Source organism: Balaenoptera musculus, chromosome 1 (assembly GCF_009873245.2).
Source record: "Balaenoptera musculus isolate JJ_BM4_2016_0621 chromosome 1, mBalMus1.pri.v3, whole genome shotgun sequence".
NCBI classification, from domain to species: Eukaryota; Metazoa; Chordata; class Mammalia; order Artiodactyla; family Balaenopteridae; genus Balaenoptera; species Balaenoptera musculus.
This window is the reverse complement of record NC_045785.1, coordinates 21,376,367-21,392,855: the sequence shown is the minus strand read 5'-3', so window position 1 is coordinate 21,392,855 and position 16,489 is coordinate 21,376,367. Positions and strand designations below refer to the sequence as shown.

The 16,489-nt window shown below is 55.5% G+C and overlaps 2 protein-coding genes across 7 annotated transcripts; one reads left to right on the top strand and one right to left on the bottom strand.

The window, feature by feature from the left end:
• Nucleotides 1–611: 611 nt before the first annotated feature.
• On the bottom strand, nt 612–3,755 carry GPR3 (G protein-coupled receptor 3). Of its 2 annotated transcripts, none has more exons than XM_036831821.1 (2): nt 3,684–3,755; nt 612–2,627 (listed from the first exon to the last, which is right to left on the bottom strand). In XM_036831821.1, exon 2 carries the CDS (start codon nt 2,620–2,622, stop codon nt 1,630–1,632), a length of 993 nt encoding a protein of 330 aa, XP_036687716.1. In that variant the 5' UTR covers nt 2,623–2,627; nt 3,684–3,755; the 3' UTR covers nt 612–1,629. The 2 variants fall into 2 exon arrangements, with proteins under 2 accessions (XP_036687716.1, XP_036687726.1); XM_036831831.1 differs by having other exon boundaries at nt 1,226–2,627; nt 3,611–3,689.
• On the top strand, nt 3,307–14,490 carry CD164L2 (CD164 molecule like 2). 5 transcript variants are annotated; one of them, XM_036831854.1, is made up of 6 exons: nt 3,307–3,790; nt 11,034–11,201; nt 11,302–11,373; nt 11,861–11,905; nt 13,468–13,612; nt 14,174–14,490. In XM_036831854.1, exons 1-6 carry the CDS (start codon nt 3,442–3,444, stop codon nt 14,178–14,180), a joined length of 786 nt encoding a protein of 261 aa, XP_036687749.1. In that variant the 5' UTR covers nt 3,307–3,441; the 3' UTR covers nt 14,181–14,490. The 5 variants fall into 5 exon arrangements, with proteins under 5 accessions (XP_036687749.1, XP_036687736.1, XP_036687742.1 ...); XM_036831841.1 differs by having other exon boundaries at nt 13,888–14,490; XM_036831847.1 differs by having other exon boundaries at nt 3,313–3,790; nt 13,891–14,490.
• Nucleotides 14,491–16,489: the final 1,999 nt, after the last annotated feature.

Genomic DNA, 16,489 nt, shown 5'->3' with positions numbered 1-16,489 from the left:
AAGGAGATGGGGGGGCATTGGCCAGTAGACAGTGCACAGGTTCTGGAAACAAGTGTTCCTGGTTTGAATCCTGGCTCTATCGTTTCCTAGCTGTATGACCTTGAGCTGGCCACTGAATCTCCCTCGGCCTGTTTCCTCATCCGTAAAATGGGGAAGTTATTATTACCTGTGCCATGGGATGCTTGTTAGGCATAAATGCGGTAATGGATGTAGTACACTTAGCGCAGTGCCTAGCACGCAGCAAACACCCATGACTGGAAAGGGCTGTTGTTAAGAACACCTACATGCTTTGAGTATATACTTCATGCCAAAGCCCAGGCTCAAGCTCATGTGGGCAGGATGTAGGCATCTAAAACCCCAAAAGGGTCTAGAAACAGGGGTTCCAGTCCCCAGGGGGAGGTGGCGTTCTTGCCTGGCGGTGCCTGTGTCTGAGCAGGGGGACCCATCAGATTGGCATCCTGGGGTGGGAGGTGTCACCTGCCGGCCACATTCCACCTGGGTCTCCAGCTCCTCATATACCCCACAGGCCCCCAGGCCTGGCATAATCCTCCCATTCCAGGCTGTCCCCCATCAGGTCCCACTCCACCCCCTCCACACACACAGACAAATTTATCACAAAATCATTTTTTATTGAGGGTTGGGTCAGGGACAGGAATAGGGATTGCACTGGGGACCATACCCCAGTTGGCAGAGGGGTCTGGTGTTGGCTCACACCCTGCCTCCTCTAGGGCACCGCAGGGTGAGGCCTGGCCGCCAGGCTCTGGCTGTGGCGCTGGACACCAGGCTGGAGTGGAGTTGGGGTTGCTTGGCCTGGTCCCGGCTGCCGGCCGGGCTGCAGTTTCCCCAAAACGGCCACCAGAGGGCAGCCGGCCCCCAGCGCAGAGGAATTCTCGGTTTCTCAGGTGATGGTTTCTTAAAAAAATAAAAAACCAGAGGCTGGTGTGTTCCCCCTGCAAACCCGAGGGTGGCGGGCCCTGGGAGAAGGCTCTGGTTTCTATGATCTCTTTGATAAAAAACAAGCAAAAATAATAACAAAATACGTGGTTTCTCTCTCTCCCTTTCCCCGTCTAGGAACTGAGGTCAGAAATGAGGGTGTTGGGGACTGGGAGTACCCTGGTATGGCCTGGATTTCAAGGTGTGGGTCTCTTTTTTTCCCCTTAACACCCATAAATAAATTCATAAACAAATAAATAATAAATAGATACTCTCCTTGTATGTGCACATATATACAGATAAATCTTTCTCTTATCTATCAACGGAGTAACTAACCTCTCTGACTCTTTAGTTCAGAAACTCAAAAGTAAAGCGACATGGTCAAGGTCAAGGGAGGGGGAAGATCAGGGACTTGGAATGGCACTGTAAAACACCCAGCAGCATACTGGAACTCCAAGCCAGCTGGGCTGTGGGACATTTCTGAGTGGAACCCTGACCACCTGAACATTCTAGAACCATGGAGCCAGCTGGGCCCTGCAGGGATCTGAACAGAATCCTGTGAAACACCCAAAGTCCTAGAACTCCAGAACCAGCTGGGTCTTGGGGTGCGGAGCTGGAGGGTTGGAACAAAGCCGTGGAGGACCTAACATTCTGGAATTCTGTAGTGATCAGGGCTGAAAGGTCACCAGGATGCGACTAGACATCACTGGGGGAACGAGATCGGAAGGGGATCTTGGAAGAAGAACAGCAGCAGCAGACAGCCCACAGCACCTTCTGCACGTCCTGGTTGCGGAAGGCATAGATGATGGGGTTGATCATGGAGTTGTAGGTGGCAGGGAGCAGGGTGAGATAGGTGTAGAGGGGTGGGGAGTGGGCATCGCCCAACAGGCAGTAGACGGTGAAGGGCAGCCAGCAGGCGGCAAAGGTGCCAAGCACCACGGCCAAGGTGGCAATGCCCTTTCGGGTGGCCACGTAGTGGGAGGCAGGCAGCAGGTGCCGCTGGAGGGCAATCTGCTGGGCATGGCGGCAGACGATGCGACAGATCTGGGCATAGAGCTGCAGCATGATGCCAAACACCATGAAGAAAGCAACGGCCAGGACCACCAGATGGTTCTTGGAGAGCGGATATACCACGCCACACGTGGCCCGGGCATCCAGGCAGTTCCAGGCCAGCACAGGCAGCAGCCCCAGGCCCAATGAGCATCCCCACACTAGGGCCAGCATCACATAGGTCCGCGTCACTGTCGTCTCTGAGTAGTAGGTGAGGGCATTGTACAGAGAAAGGTAGCGATCAACGGTGATGGCCAGTAGGCTGCCAATGCTGGCAGTAAAGGCCATGGCCAGCATGCCGACCAGCACCAGGCTCATCTCCGCCGAGCCAATGCAGAAGACAGCAGCAAAGTGCATGACCAGACCCAGGCCTGCCAGCAGGTCTGCCACAGCCAGGCTGCCCACCAGCAGGAACATGGGGGCGCGGAAGGCGGGAGTGCCCACGATGATGGCCACCACCAGCGCATTCTCACAGGACACAAGGGTACCTGAGATGCACAGCACTACGTCCCAGGCCCTAGGTGAGGGCAGTGGTGTGGCTGGGCCTGCGGGCCCCTCTGCTGAGCCCACGCTGCTCATGTTCATGTTTCCTGGGCCAGCAGAGAGCCAGGCCAGGGGGCTGCCTGCACCCCACATCATGGTACCTGTAGGAGAAAGGCCCTGTGAGAAGCTGGCAGGGCTGGGTGCTAAGTGGAGGGGTCTGGAAACAGTGGGAGTCTCACCTCAGGATACCTGGCTGAGTCCCAATGCCTTGTCGCCCCCACTCCTGCCCTGAAGCTCCTTCCAGGGTACCTTTAACCTCTCCTATGCTGCCAGGCTAGCAGGAGTCTCTTTTCCTGGGGATCCCTGTCCTGGGTCTCTTCATTCTCCCTTCCAACTCCCTGAGTCCTGCAGGTCTCTTTCTCCCACATGTGTGACCAGAGGAGGACAAGATGAAGGACTACCATAAGTGGATGGAGGCCCATAGGATCCAGGAGAAGCTGGGAAAGGCCCAGGACTGGGGGAGGGAAAAACATCTTAAGACTGAGAGCAGCTCTGCTCCCTCCCCACCAGGGAGGATGACGCTCAGTTTCTGAGGCTCACCAGACCCCTCGCGATTCTCAGTACTGCCAAACCCAGACTCCGCCCCCAGAGAATGCTCGTGAAGCTCCCGCCAGCCCCCACCCTGCACTCCTGGGGTAACAACACCTGGGAACTCAGCCTCCCCCAACACACACCCGCCCAGACTTCTGTCCCCAGCCAGACCCCTCTTTCTGCCTGAACCTCTGGGTCTTTGGAACAGACACCCCCTGCTGGAAGCCTGGATCCCTGAGTCAGACCCCTCCCTCTGCCCGGACACCTGGATCTTGGGCCTGACTCCGCCTCCTGCCCGGAGGTCTGGATTCCTAAGTCAGACACCTCCTCCTGCTCGGACGCCTGGGTCCTTGCCGCAGACGCCTCCTGCCGGCCGAAACTCAGATGACCATCAGTCCCTTCAGGGCCTCGGGTCCCTGCAGGAGGGCTCACCCGGCGCCAGACTACCCAGCTGACGGCTCTCAGCACTCAGACACTGGCTCCCTTCCTGCTAGCCCAGACTCAGGGTTCCTGGTCTCGACCTCCGACCCCAGTCAGCCGCTGCGAGCCTTACCGCTTGCCCAGCGCCCCAGAATCCTGAGTGCCCTCCCGGACGCCTGGTGCCCACGGCGTGGCCCTCTACTCACCTCCCGGGACCGGGCGCGGCCGGGCCCCGGAGAGGCTCCGCTCGGGTCCAGGCTGCGCAGGGTGTATGCAGACCCCGAGAAGCCCCCACGGCCGCGGGAGAAGCGACGTGAGTCACCCCGCCCCGTCCCGCCCCCGGCCACCGGTTTGGTGACGTCAGCGGCCCGCCTGGCCAATGGGTGAGCCGCGCTGGGGCGCAGCGCGCGCCGCTCGGCATAGTAATGAGGCCTCGTGCCGCCCGCTCCCCCATTCATAAAAAGCGACCGTGGCTGCAGCCCCGCCCCCTCCTGAGTCGGCCCGCTCTGTCCTTGACGCGGCGCCCTCTAGGGGCCGGGGGTTTCGGGGGCGCTGGTGCGAGAGCCTGGAAGTCCACGGGAGGTTGAGGGGGATGTGTAGGGGGAGCGGAAAGGGAACGCGGATAGACTTTGGGGTGATGGGACTCTCGGGTGGCAAAGGCTGATGGAATTCAGGTGACGGAAACCGAGTGATGGGGCTGAATGGGCGTCCCCGGTGAGGATGGCAGGGGTTGCCAAGACAAAACGGCCCTGAGGTGATGGTGACAGGAGCATGAGGGAGCAGGGAGGTGGGTGGCAGTGACGGTATGAGCATGATGACAGGATCTTGGGGGATGGTGGCAGTGGGACGCTGAGGTAGAGAGGGAAGCCCCCAGGGCAACCATAGCAATGTCAGGGTGATTCTGTGGCATGATGGGGTTCAGGGATTGCAGGGTGGCAAAAGGCGGTGGCAAAGGAAAGGGAAGATGGAGTGTCCAGGTGATAGGACTTCAGGTCACCGTGACCCTGTCACAAGTGCTGAAGTGACAAGGCTGTGATGAGGGTTGTAGGGTCCTGGAATGAAGATACCAAGTGGAAAAAAAAAAGATACTAGGTGACTGTGGTGAGTGGACCCCAGGGTAAGTAGGACAGCGTAGAGGGTCTGGACTGACAGTGACCAGGCAGGTAAGTTGCTGCCAGGGCAGGTCCTCGTGATGCTGGGGCTGGCATAAGGAGCTGGGTGACGTCAATCATGTCAGCCCAATAGCGCCCTCACAGCATGGGAGGAGTGGGCCTGGCAAGATTTCAAAACCTGAATTATTTATTCAAGGATCTGGAAAGCCAGCGGGGTGGTGGTAGGGGGCACTTCCCCGAAGCAGCAGGAGTGGTGGAGCCGGGAGGAACTTGGAAGCAGGAAACCTAGCAGCTCAGTACCCAGGGCAGGGCCCTCTCAACCTCCCATCTTAGACACCTTGGCAGGGTAGGGCATGGAGAAGGAGCTCCCTCTTCCCCAACCCTGCCTGTCCCCAGGGAACCTCTCTCAGCTGACTTCTCCAGATGTGACAGATATGGCCAGTTCTGGGGGAGGGGAACTGGCTGCTCCTCCTCCCTCTGTCTCTAGCTTTGATCCTCACTGGAATCAACCAGCCCTGTGGGATGGGGATGGGGGGCAGGGACCAGGTTAGGGCTTGAGGAAACCAAGGCAGCCCAGATCGCAGGCCCCACCAACTTCTCCCTGCAACACAGAACCACTACAGCTCCCACAGTCAGTGTAGGGCAGGGAGAAGGAGGTGACAGGCGGTGGCAGGGTACATGGGGAGAGGATAGGGTCAAGGCTGGGGAAGATAATGCACTTCAGGTTGGACATGGTGAGTTTGGGGTGTTTAGCAGGTGGTGTGGTCAGGAGTCTAGACTGGTTTCAAATCCCAGTTCCTCCATTTCCTAGCTGCGTGACTTTGGGTGAGTGTCTTAGGCTCTTTGTGCCTGTTTTCTCATCTATAAGATAGAGACAATGTTAGTATCTTCTTCATGGGATTGTTGGGAGGGGCCTGGCACATTATCAGCACTGGCTGTGTTGGCTGCCAATATATCTGGCAGGAGGAGGACACCTGGGAGGCATAGATGTGCAGGTTCTAGGGGTAGATGACATCACCCAGGGGAGGGAGCAGAGAGTGAGGAGGAGCCTCAGGGAACCCTGCCATTGAGAGCACAGACTGTGGATGAGAATATTGCTGCTCCTGGGCCTTTGCACTGGCTGTTCCCTCTGCCTGGAACCCCTGCACTTCATTCCGGTCTCTGAACCCAAGTCACTTCGTCAGGGGCAGGCTTTCCTGACCTCTACCCTAGATTACCACTCCCCTCCCCATCACTCTCTGCCCTCTTTCCTTGATTTATTATTCTTCAGAGCACTTAGCACTCCTGAAATTCTAAATTTATTCTTTTCTAAAAAAGTACGTGTCAGCCCCACCAGGACTGAACAGACTTTGTTCTGTTCTGTGCTGGAGAACAATGCCTGGCATGGAGTAAGTGTTCAATAAATACTTGCTGACTGGATGATTAAACAAAAAGCAACATCTAGAGAAAGAGAAGGAAAACAGAGAGAGAGTTGTAATACTCACGGTGTCAAGGAAGGCGGGGGCATCAGAGAGAATACAGGGGCATTAGCGCCCCAGAACCCAGGTATTCACTTTCGTCCCCATCAGAGCCGGGTCCCAACAACTGTCCGGCTGGTCTCAGAGAAGGGTGAAGGCTGCTGGGAGGTTGGCATGAAAGGGTGTATGAGAGGTAATTTCCTGGCAGTCCAGTGGTTAGGACTCTGTGCTCCCACTGCAGGGGGCACGGGTTCCATTCCTGGTCGGGGAACAAAGATCCTGCAAGCACTTGGAAGAAAGAAAGAAAGAGAGGGAGAGAGAGAGAGAAAGAGAGAAAGGAAGGAAGGAAGGAAGGAAGGGAGGGAGGGAGAAGGAAAGAAAGGGTGTATGAGAGACTATCTTCTATTCTGTGCAGCAGTGGTCTTTTCTATTTTTTCATAGTTTATTAATCCTCTCATGAAAAATTGGCAAAATCACCACAGATAAAGTCACTGCAGAATCTTTACTCCTTCCTTTTGCCAGCACCAACACTGGCCTTTGTGGTCCCCCAACCTCCTTCATTCTGTTCTCGCATTTCATACGCTGTTTCCTTGAGTTCTTTTTCTTCTCGGGCAGGCCATGTCTTGCAGGGTTGTGTTGGTTTACTTTTCTTTGCATAACCCAAGGAATCGTAAATCATGCCCAAGCCAGTTGTCTTGTCACCACCAAAATGGGTTCTGACTCCAAGTATAAAGATGACATCTGATGTGGTCTTGTAGATTTTGGCTAGTTTTCCCCAAATTTCTGTCTTGGATACTGTTGCCCTTCCAGGGTGAAGAACATCAATGACCATGCTTCCACTGAAGTAGTTGGTTGGCCAGAACTTCCTGATCCAGATAGGTACGGTGTCATTCATGATGGAGACGATCCTCAGCCAGCCGGGGGGTGCACTGATATTTCTAACCATGAGGAATGCTGGGGGACCTAAGAGACTCAAGTGGGGCTGTGGATTTTCATGTGAATACTCTCTCTCATGCTCCAAAACTGCCCCATGTCAACAGGACAATTGAGGCCATCACTGCCAACCAGGTCTCCCTTCCCCAAAGATCTGCTGTCTAGAGGAAGGGGCAGCCCTTCCTCTTCTCTCCTACTCATGCCCTCTGCCATGCCTCCTTGATTCCTTCCCATCACTGACACCCCTCTCCAGTCCTTCCCACCTACCAGGTGCCAGACCAGAGCCCAGTGCTTACAAGAGTCCTGCAACCCCATTTCACAGGTGAAGCCTAGAGAAGCCAGGGACTTGCCCCAAATTGCACAGTAAATGGCAGAGCTGGGATCTGAAGCCATTCCATCTGCAACCAAATCCAGTGTGCCTTCATTCTAGCCTAGATGTCACCATCTCCCCAGAAGGGGCTGGGAGTGAAGTTGAACTAGGGCTGATAGTACTTGCAGTTCCCCAGGTGACCACCAGATGGCTGTGAGCGCTCACCTCCAGGTAAGACTTCTTACCTCTTCTCTCTTCACCAATCTGCAGAATCCTATGGGCCTAGGCTCTGGAGGGAGGTGTGTGTGTGAGAGACACAGATACTATCTACACAAGCTCCTTGTCCAAGCCTCAAGAATCTGGGCATCATCAGCGCACACATTCTTAGCACTGACTCATTCATTCAGCCAATATTCACTGACAGTTCCCCTGGGCTTGGGTTTGAGAGGGTGCTGCAGACAGAAAGATGATGTGGCCATATCCCTGCATTTTCAACATTCAATAAATATTTATTGAGCATATACTATTTGCCAGGCACCGTTCTAGGCACAGAGGATACAGCAATGAACAAAAATCTCTGCCTTCTTCATGGAGCTTCCATTCTGATGGGGAGATGGACAATCTACAAATAAATATTTAATACGATATTAAGTAGGGAGCCCTTGAGGGTCTCACAGACCAGTGAGACAGGCAAACATGTACACAGTCACAAGATGGTACAGTATGTTTATTTGGTAACCACCTGCTTAGCTTTTATGTGTGCAGGGAGTTAACTACAGATGAAGATAAACATGGTCCCTGCCTTCCTGGAACTCACTTATAGCCTAAGAAACAAATGAGTAATTAATTATACAGTTGATACGTGTTCTGAAGGAAAAAAGGAGGCATGATGATGTAGAATAACCAGGAGACCTGTTTTAAGTAGGGAAGTCATGGAGCAAGTCAGTTGAAGAGAGGATAGAAGAGTTTCAAGGAGAGGGCACAGCAGGTACCAAGTCTTAGGAGGAAAAGAGTTGATGTGTTTGAGGAACAGAGAGAAGGCTAGTGTGTCTGGAGCCAAAGGAGCCATGGGGAGAGTAGGAGTTGAGCTCAGAGAGGTAGGCAGGGGGAAGATCATGCCAGTATTGGAGAGCAATGAGCCATTGGTGGGCTTACACATGGGAATGGTACGATTTGACTTACATTTTCAAAGGATTGCTCTGGCTGCTGAGTGGAGAACAGACTGGAGGTGGGGAGTAGAAGCAGAAGCCCTACCAGGAGGCCACTGCAGTCACCAAGGCAAGAGATGGTGAGGGGATGAGGGCTTGGGTGCGGGAAAGCAGACGGATTTGGATCTACCACCTGGGACAAGTGCCACAGCAGCTCAGCCTTGCTCCACGACAGTCACAGAGGGCTTCCTGCAGGTGGTGCCCATTTTGCATTGTCCTGAAGGATTAGTTTGCCAGACACATGGTAGTCAGGAGAGGAGGAGGACCCTCCAGGAGAGAGAACAGCTATAGGATAAAGGCAAGGAGGTACAAAAGAGGGTGTGTGTTGGGGGAAAGGCTGTTCTATTTTCTCAGAGGGTAAGAAGATGTTGGGGTGAGCACAAGACTTCTAAAGACTTCAAGAGCCAGGAATCACAGGGCTGTGAAGGCCAAGCTGAATTGAAAATTGTTTCATGGTTGAATCCATGTTTTCAGGACAGCCCTGCACTGTGAGGGCCGAGCTGGGAGGGTCCTGGAGGCTGAGAGGCAGTGTGAGGCCAGCAAAGGGAAGATGAGGGAGCAGGACACAGGAGAGACGTAGAGGCAGAATCTGCAGGACTTTAGTCTGGGGGCTGAGACAGAGGGAGGGAGTGAGGATGAGACCATGGTTTCCAATCAGGTGCCAGGGGGAATGAAGGGGTCTCCTTGAGTGGGGAAGAGGGACCGGGCAGTTTCAGGGGCCTGAGGCACACTCAGGTAAAGGTGCCCAGGAAGCAGATGGACCCTCAGGAGGCATAGCAGAAGGGAGAGTAGCCTCTGGCCTCACTGGATCCTGGGTCCACATCCTGGCTCCCCTCCTAACTGTGTGCCCCTGAGCAAGTGATTTTACTAGAGGCCTGCAAACTGGAGATAACAAAACCCATGCTTAGAGGGTAGTTGAGGACGTCAGAAGAGAAGCTGCAAGTGAAACTGCTTAGTAGAATGTACATTCTGCTAGTAGTAAGTCGTTAATAGTTGTTAATTATGTATTATTAGTTACAGGTGTGGCAGCTGGGGAGCGAGCACTGGGCTGGAGATGGAGATATGGGACTCGCTGGCTTTCAGTTGGGAACTGATGGCAGAGTAATGGATGAGATGACCCCAGGAGAGGAGAAATAGAGCTCAGGACTGAACTGGGCCACCAGAGATGAAGAGGGGAAAGGAGGAAAAGGAGAAGTAGAGAAGGGGGAGAAGGAGAGGGGAGGGGAGGGGAAAGGGGAGAATGGAGGATGGGGAGAAGAGGAAGAGGAGGTGTCTTCTAAGGAACCTGAGAAGTGGCTGCAGAGGGAGAAGAACCAGAAGAGGCAGAGAGGAAGGCTGTAGAAAGGCCCACTTGTCCCAGTAACAATGAGACCGCTGACTTGGCCAGAGGGGATGTGGTGGGTCAGAGGTAGACGCGGTGTGTTGAGGGGCAGAAGACAGGAGGGTGCAACGGGTGAAGCGAGGTGGGCTGCCAGAGACTGGAGGCCCATCCTCGCTGTCCTGGGGCCTGGTTGGAGGACGCACTTGACGCAAGCCCGGAAGTCAGGAAAGTGACTTCGCTTCAAATCCAGATTTTGCCACTAACTCTGTGACCTCCGACTAGTCACTTTTTCTGAGCCTCAGTTTCCTCACCTGTGAAGTAGGGATAATAATGCAGCAGAGTTTTCGTGAAGCTGAGGGTGGGGGAATCCAGCGACCTGGCCGGCTACCGGTCCTGGACTCCGCCCCCTTTTGCCGGAGCCCCGCCCCAGATCCCCGAACCCCCGCCCCCACCAGACCGCGCCCACTACCCACGCCCTATCTGGCTCCGCCTCAGACCACAAAACCCCGCCCCACCTGGTGGCGTCACTAGCCCCTCCCTGCCAGAGCCACGCCCACCTGGCCTCGCCCAGGTTGCCTGGGTCTCGCTCCCTACACCCCGGCGGAGCCGAGTCCAGAAGGGACGCGCCACACCAGCACTCCGCAGACCCCGACCCCCAGGCTCCGCCTCCGCGCCATGGCCGCGCCGGGACCCCGCGCCTTACGGGCTGCGCTCTGTGGCGGCTGCTGCTGCCTCCTCCTGTGTGCCCAGCTCGCTGTGGCTGGTAACGCGTGCCCTTCACCCTTCACCCAGCCGCCTGCCAGGAGCAGTCGGGGGTTGGGGGGCGGGAGGGGAGTTTTCCACATGTGTGCGGGGCTGGCTCCTGGGGTGGGTAGAAGGGGACTCCAGCTGTGCGTGGAGCCCTGTGTGTACATATAGGCGCCAGGTGTGAGGGAGCTTCAGGTGTATGGAAGTGAAGCGGCCCCAGGTGTATGGAAGTGAAGCGGCCCCAGGTGTATGGGGGGGTAGCTCCCGATGTATGCAAAGGGAGGGTGCTCTGGGTGAATGTCGGGGAGGTTCTTGGTGTGTGTAACCATGTGTTTGTGGAAACTGCAGATGGGCAGTGGGGCTTGGGAGATCCAGGTGAGTGTATGTGTGCAGAGGGGTGAGATCCACCGTAGTGGGGAAGGGGGGCTGTAGCTTGGGTTCAAAGTGTTGCACCCATGCCACTCCCAGGTAAAGGAGCTCGAGGCTTTGGGCGGGGAGCCCTGCTCCGCATGAACATCTGGCCAGCTGTCCGAGGGGCCTGCAAACAGCTGAAGCTCTGTGAGCATTGTGTGGAGGGGAACAGAGCACACAACCTCTCTGGCTGCGTGTGGCAGCAGTGTCAGCCGGAGGAGCCAGGTATGGAGTCAGGCCCTCCCCAAGTTTAGTGCCCCCAGTTATGAACGCCAAGGCCTTGGCCCCACCCCCTAAACCTCTTCCCTGCACCTTCTCCCACCAGGACACTGTGTGGCCCAAGCCGAGGTGGTCAAGGAAGGTTGCTCTGTCTACAACCGCTCAGAGTCATGTCCAGGTAAGGGGGCTCCTGCTGGCCTAAGTCAAGTTGGAGGGAGGGGGCTGAGGTGTCCCCAGCCAGAGCCTGCCTCCAGTATGGAATTGGCCTCTCCCAGAGAGTAGACTATGCCCACGAACACCAGGGTCCAGCTTCAGTTCTGCCTTTAGCTCACTGAGAAGTCCCTTCCCCTCTCTAGCCTGTTTCCTCCTCTGTAAATTGGTACGGCCAGAGGATCTAGGACAAGCATGTAGAGAGGATGGGGGAGCTAGCTCTTCTATTTTAAACCATAGTGAGGACTTTGGAAGTTCAGAAGGGAATGGGGGTGGGCTTCCTGGAGGAGGTGGCATCACAGATGACACTTAAAGGTAGAGTGGAAAGAGGGCATATCTGGTGGAAGGAACTGTGTGAACTAAGGCTTGAAAGTGTGTTGGGTGGGCCTGGGCTGGGGTCTTGATGGGAATTGGGAGTGGGGATCTGGATTATTATGGATTCCCTGTCTCTTCAGCTGTGCATCACCACCCCACTTATGAACCGAAGACCATCACAACAGGTAGGTACTACCTGGGGGAATGGGAGGTCTAGAGGTGCAGGGAAAGACAGAGCTGGGCTCAGGCACTGACGAGATCTGTGACCTCAGCCCTGTGATTTCTCCACCTGAGGCTGTTTCCACATCTGTAAAGTGGGTTGGATAATACCTCACAAAGTTGCTGTGAGGATTTTATGAGAAGATGTATAGCACCTAGTTCAGTTTCTGATGCATAGAAGGTGATCAAGAAATGATGGTTCCCATCCCTTCTCCCACACCAGAGAACTCAGGATGACCCCCTCCGGACCTACTTGGTGCTGAGGGTGTATGGCTCAGGTTGCCAAGGTGTCCTCAGTGACTACCTACTGCAACATCCAGGCTCAGAGAGGGTCACAAAGCAGGTTCCTGGCAAAACAGAGGCAAGAACCCCACCCCTTGGTTCCCACTGCCCCTCAGGGCCTGGAGGTCAGCAGGCTTGGCAAGGATGGCTGAAGAGGCTCTTGGTTAATTAAAGCCAGAAATGTGATCTTAGGGACTGAATTATCGATGGCTCAGCTCCCTCCGGCTTGAGCCCCAGATCAGTGTTGTACAGCTTATTTCTTCCCTCTTCTGCTCCTCTTTCCCCAGTGCCCTTCTCTGGGGCTCCCTGAGCTGCAGCTGGGACTACCCTTTGCCCTTCATATTCTCAGACCCCCCCTTCCACAAGCTACTCCCTCTGGGAGGTGGACCCAGCTCCCAACTGGGCCCCTTTCACTGCCCCAGAATGATCTTCCACCACCAGCCCTGCCCTGCCCTGCTCTGGGCACCTGGCCCAGGGCCTGAAATTGAATCCCTGGTGGGAGTTGATGGCTAACGTGGCACAGCTGGGAGCCACCCAGACGTCCTGGCAACCGTGGGCCACAAGGCGGGGGCAGGGGAAAGGGTCAGGGGATGCTGTGTGAGTCTGGCTATGCCCTAACTGTGGGGTGGCTTTGGACAGGCCTGGCACTCAGAGCCTGGCTTCTCCCTCTGACGTACATCGTCAAGTCTTCATTTATCTACTTGGTAGGGTGTGGGCCTCCACTTCTTCCTCTGCTCCTTCCCTCCCTAAGTAAGGGCTCTGGCACTGAGTGACTTCAGGGTCTCAGGACTTAGGAGCCCTGAAAGGAGACCACAGCATCTGTATCTGGGCTTCAAACCCCAAGACCCAAGGCTGAGAGGGACTCTGAGCTGAAGCGGGTGTGGATGTCCAAGTTCTGGGTCCATCCTCACCCTGTTGGGCCGCTGTGGCAGAGGGAGGCTGGCAGGGAGCTCAGTCACCATCTGGTCCCTGCAGTCAGGAGGCTCAGAGAGAGTGTAAGAGACATCAAGCCACTGAGCAGCTCAGGAGCAGAGCCAGGGCCGAGCCAAGGCCCTGCCTCCCCAGCCAGGCACCGTCCCTCCCACCAGGCACTTCCCAGCCGCCCACAGGGTCTGGGCTGAACTTCTGAGCCTGCTGCTCAAGCCTCCCATAGTGAGGACTGGGGCCCCCAGATGACCTGTGCCGGGTACTGGGGTGGGGCTGGGCTCCTGGCCCACAGTGGCCTGCTGTGACCTCCACCCTGCAGAGAGCCCCTCGGTCCCTGAGGCCCACGGCCCTGGCTTTGATGGGGCCAGCTTCATTGGTGGCGTCGTGCTGGTGCTGAGCCTGCAGACAGTGGCCTTCTTTGTCTTGCGCTTCCTCAAGGCCAAGGACAGCACCTACCAGACACTGTGAGTACCTAGCCCGCTGAGTCCCAGCTCATTGCCCACCCGCCCCCCTCTCTTGCCCCTCAGGTCCCTGTTAGCGCCGGTGCATTGTCTTCCCCGTGGGGCAGCCTTAGGGACGATGAGTCCCTCCCAGCCTCCCCCATGTGAGCCACACCCCTTCTCCCTCCTCCAGTTGTGGGGTTCTCTCTGCTGGGTGTTGGCTGGGGCAGGACTCAGCCTGGGCCCGGCGTCTGCGAGCCCAACTGAGCCCACCTGTCTTTGTCCCCTCATGCTGCCAGCAGGGAGGAGAACCAGTAGGTGACAGCACAGGCAGCCTTCAGCCTGCAGCTCTGTGGCCACGGGCAGGAGCCTGGGCCATGTGTGCGGTTTGGTTTTCCTCCGAGAAGGGAGCTGCTCTGAGGCCGCCGTGTGCTGTGGCCCCATGTGTGCTGTGGGGCGGATCGCTGCAGCCTCCATTAAAGTGTTTGCTCTTTTGACCGCCGCCTGCTCTCTGAGGGTGGGCGTCCTTGGCCTGGCTGAGGTGGGACCACTGCCCTGAGTGCCCTCTCTGTCTGGCCTCTGCAGAATCTGACCCCCTTCAGGCCTGGATTCCACACTCAGGGGAAAAAGGATGAAGAGGCTGCCCTCTTGGCCTGCTTGTGGGCGCTAGGGGTGGGAGAAACTTTGGTCACCAAATTCTGGCCCCTGTGGGCACCGAGCAGGCTTGGTGCCCAATACCTGACATCCCCTCCTGTCTGGGCCTGGTACCTGCAGATGAGAGCATCCTTCAACCACCTCCTGTCTCATCCATCATCCCTGCGGGCCCCCTGCCTGGCACTAGGTCTAGAGCCTGCCTCCTCCCATCAACCTGGCCTGGACACTGCCCCCAAATAAAGGAGCTCTTTCCAGCACTGTGTTTTATGTCCCATGTCTTGGGCTGTGTGTGGATTGGATAGGGTGGGGGTATGGCCACTGTCCTCTCCTTAATGTAAATTCAGACTTGAACTGATACTGTCACCTTTTAAAATATTTTTATTTGGGGGAATTCCCTTGGTGGTCCAGTGGTTAGGACTCAGCGCTTTTACTGCTGGGCCGGGTTCAATCCCTGGTTGGGGAACTAACATCCCACAGGCTGCATAGCACAGCCAAAACAAAAAAATTTTTTATGTGTTTAATCCCCTCCTCCACCACTTTATCGATAAGGGTACAGAGACACAGAAAGGTAAGCACACCTGCTTAAGAGCACACAGAGTGGAATGGGGCAGGGCTGGGATTTGAATCCAGGTTTTTCTGACTCTAGAATGAGCAGAACTTCAGAACTCCTCTGCAGAAGCATCTCCAGGCTCTTTTGGCTTCTAAAGTTGGGTCTCTGCCCCAGTGCCAAGGTGGAGATGCCCCCTGGACCCTCCACAGGGTACTTCTGGCCTTCCTTGAGCAGGCCCTTCTGGAAAGCTCCACCCCTGCCCACCTCCCCCTCTTCACCCCCCATCCCTGGGCCCAGAAGTCTTCCCTGACTAATAACATCTCCTATCAATGGGGCACTTGCTGGAAACCAGGCATGTGGCTGAGAGTCTGACATCAGTATCTGATTTAGTCCCATGATTGTCCTAGGAAGCTGAGAGGCAATAGAGAGTCATGGGTGAAAGTTCAGCCTGTGGAGCCTGACTGCTCTGTGTGAACGGGAACAAGTTAATTGAACATCTCTTGGCCTCAGTTTCCTCGTCTGTAAAGCTGGGTAACAGCGGTTGCATCTCTGTGGGATATGGGGAAGGTTCAGAGCAGGTGCATGTGCTCCGTCTGCTTCATTCCAGGGCGCCCATCCACCCTTCCAGCTGGGCAGCCTGTGGTCAGCCACCTGCACCTCTTCTTGCCCCAGGCCTAGTCTCCGTGCAGGGTCTCCAGCTGCAGCTGGAAGGGCTTTAGGGCCCCTGGGCTCCACAGGGAGTTCCAGCTACTCCTTGGCCTCACAGAGGGCTCACCTGCCTAGACATCGCACCACCATGGACAATGCCAAACAGTCCACCTCCTCGTCCCTCCCCCTCCATGCTCACTTCCATCAACACCCCCCTCCTTTCAGCCATCAGCCTCCCCTTTAGCCTCCCCTCCAGCTCCTTGCATCTACCTCGTGTTACCCAGCCTGCCTTGCTCTCTCTTCTTCAAGCCCCTGCACACGCAGTTTCTCCTGCCTGGGTCACCCTCCCTTGGCTTCTCCACCCAGCACTTAATCCTGGCTGGTATAATGCCCATTCTCTCCCAGGCCAAGGGAGGAAATGCCCCTATATCTTTGTGGCTTTCCACCCAGTTAAGGAAATTACTCTATTGAATGTTTTCTTTTTCAAAAGTAGTAAATGCCGGGACTTCCTTGGCGGTCCAGTGGTTAGGGCTCCACACTTCCACTGCAGGAGGCACGGGTTTGATCCCTGTTTGGGGAACTAGGATCCCATAAGCTGTGCGGCCCCCCCAAAAAAAGTAGTAAATGCCTGTAAGGAACAAGAGGACTACACAGAACTTTATATAAAGAGAGAGAATCACTCTCCCCCTGGTCCCACTCCCCAGAAATAACTATGCTTAACAGGATGTGTCAGACCTTTTTCTATGAATTCACAAAACACATTTAGCGTTTTTAAAATACAAAGTGGGAGCGTGCTTTACATATTGTTCTGCAATTTTGCCCCTTTCATTATAGATCAGATTTGCCCTATGACTTATACAGATGGTGATGATTTATTTGCCTGCAGCCTATCAATGTGCAGCTGGGTCATTTCCACTTTATCATAAACAGCATCATGGTAAAGGGGCTTGTCTGCAGATCTTGGCACACCTGTGAGAGAGAGTAGGGAGGACAGATTCCTAGAATTGGAATTGCAGAGTCTCAGCGTCCATCTCATGGATCCATCTTGT

Excerpts from the sequence above, each read along its gene's own strand:
- GPR3 (XM_036831821.1), bottom strand. The coding sequence starts at position 2,622 with ATGATGTGGGGTGCAGGCAGCCCCCTGGCCTGGCTCTCTGCTGGCCCA.
- CD164L2 (XM_036831841.1), top strand. The coding sequence starts at position 3,442 with ATGACCATCAGTCCCTTCAGGGCCTCGGGTCCCTGCAGGAGGGCTCAC. Across the intron at positions 3,791-11,033 it reads ACGGCCGCGGGAGAAGCGAC|GTAAAGGAGCTCGAGGCTTT; the intron begins GTGAGTCACCCC and ends TGCCACTCCCAG. Across the intron at positions 11,906-13,467 it reads ACCGAAGACCATCACAACAG|AGAGCCCCTCGGTCCCTGAG; the intron begins GTAGGTACTACC and ends TCCACCCTGCAG.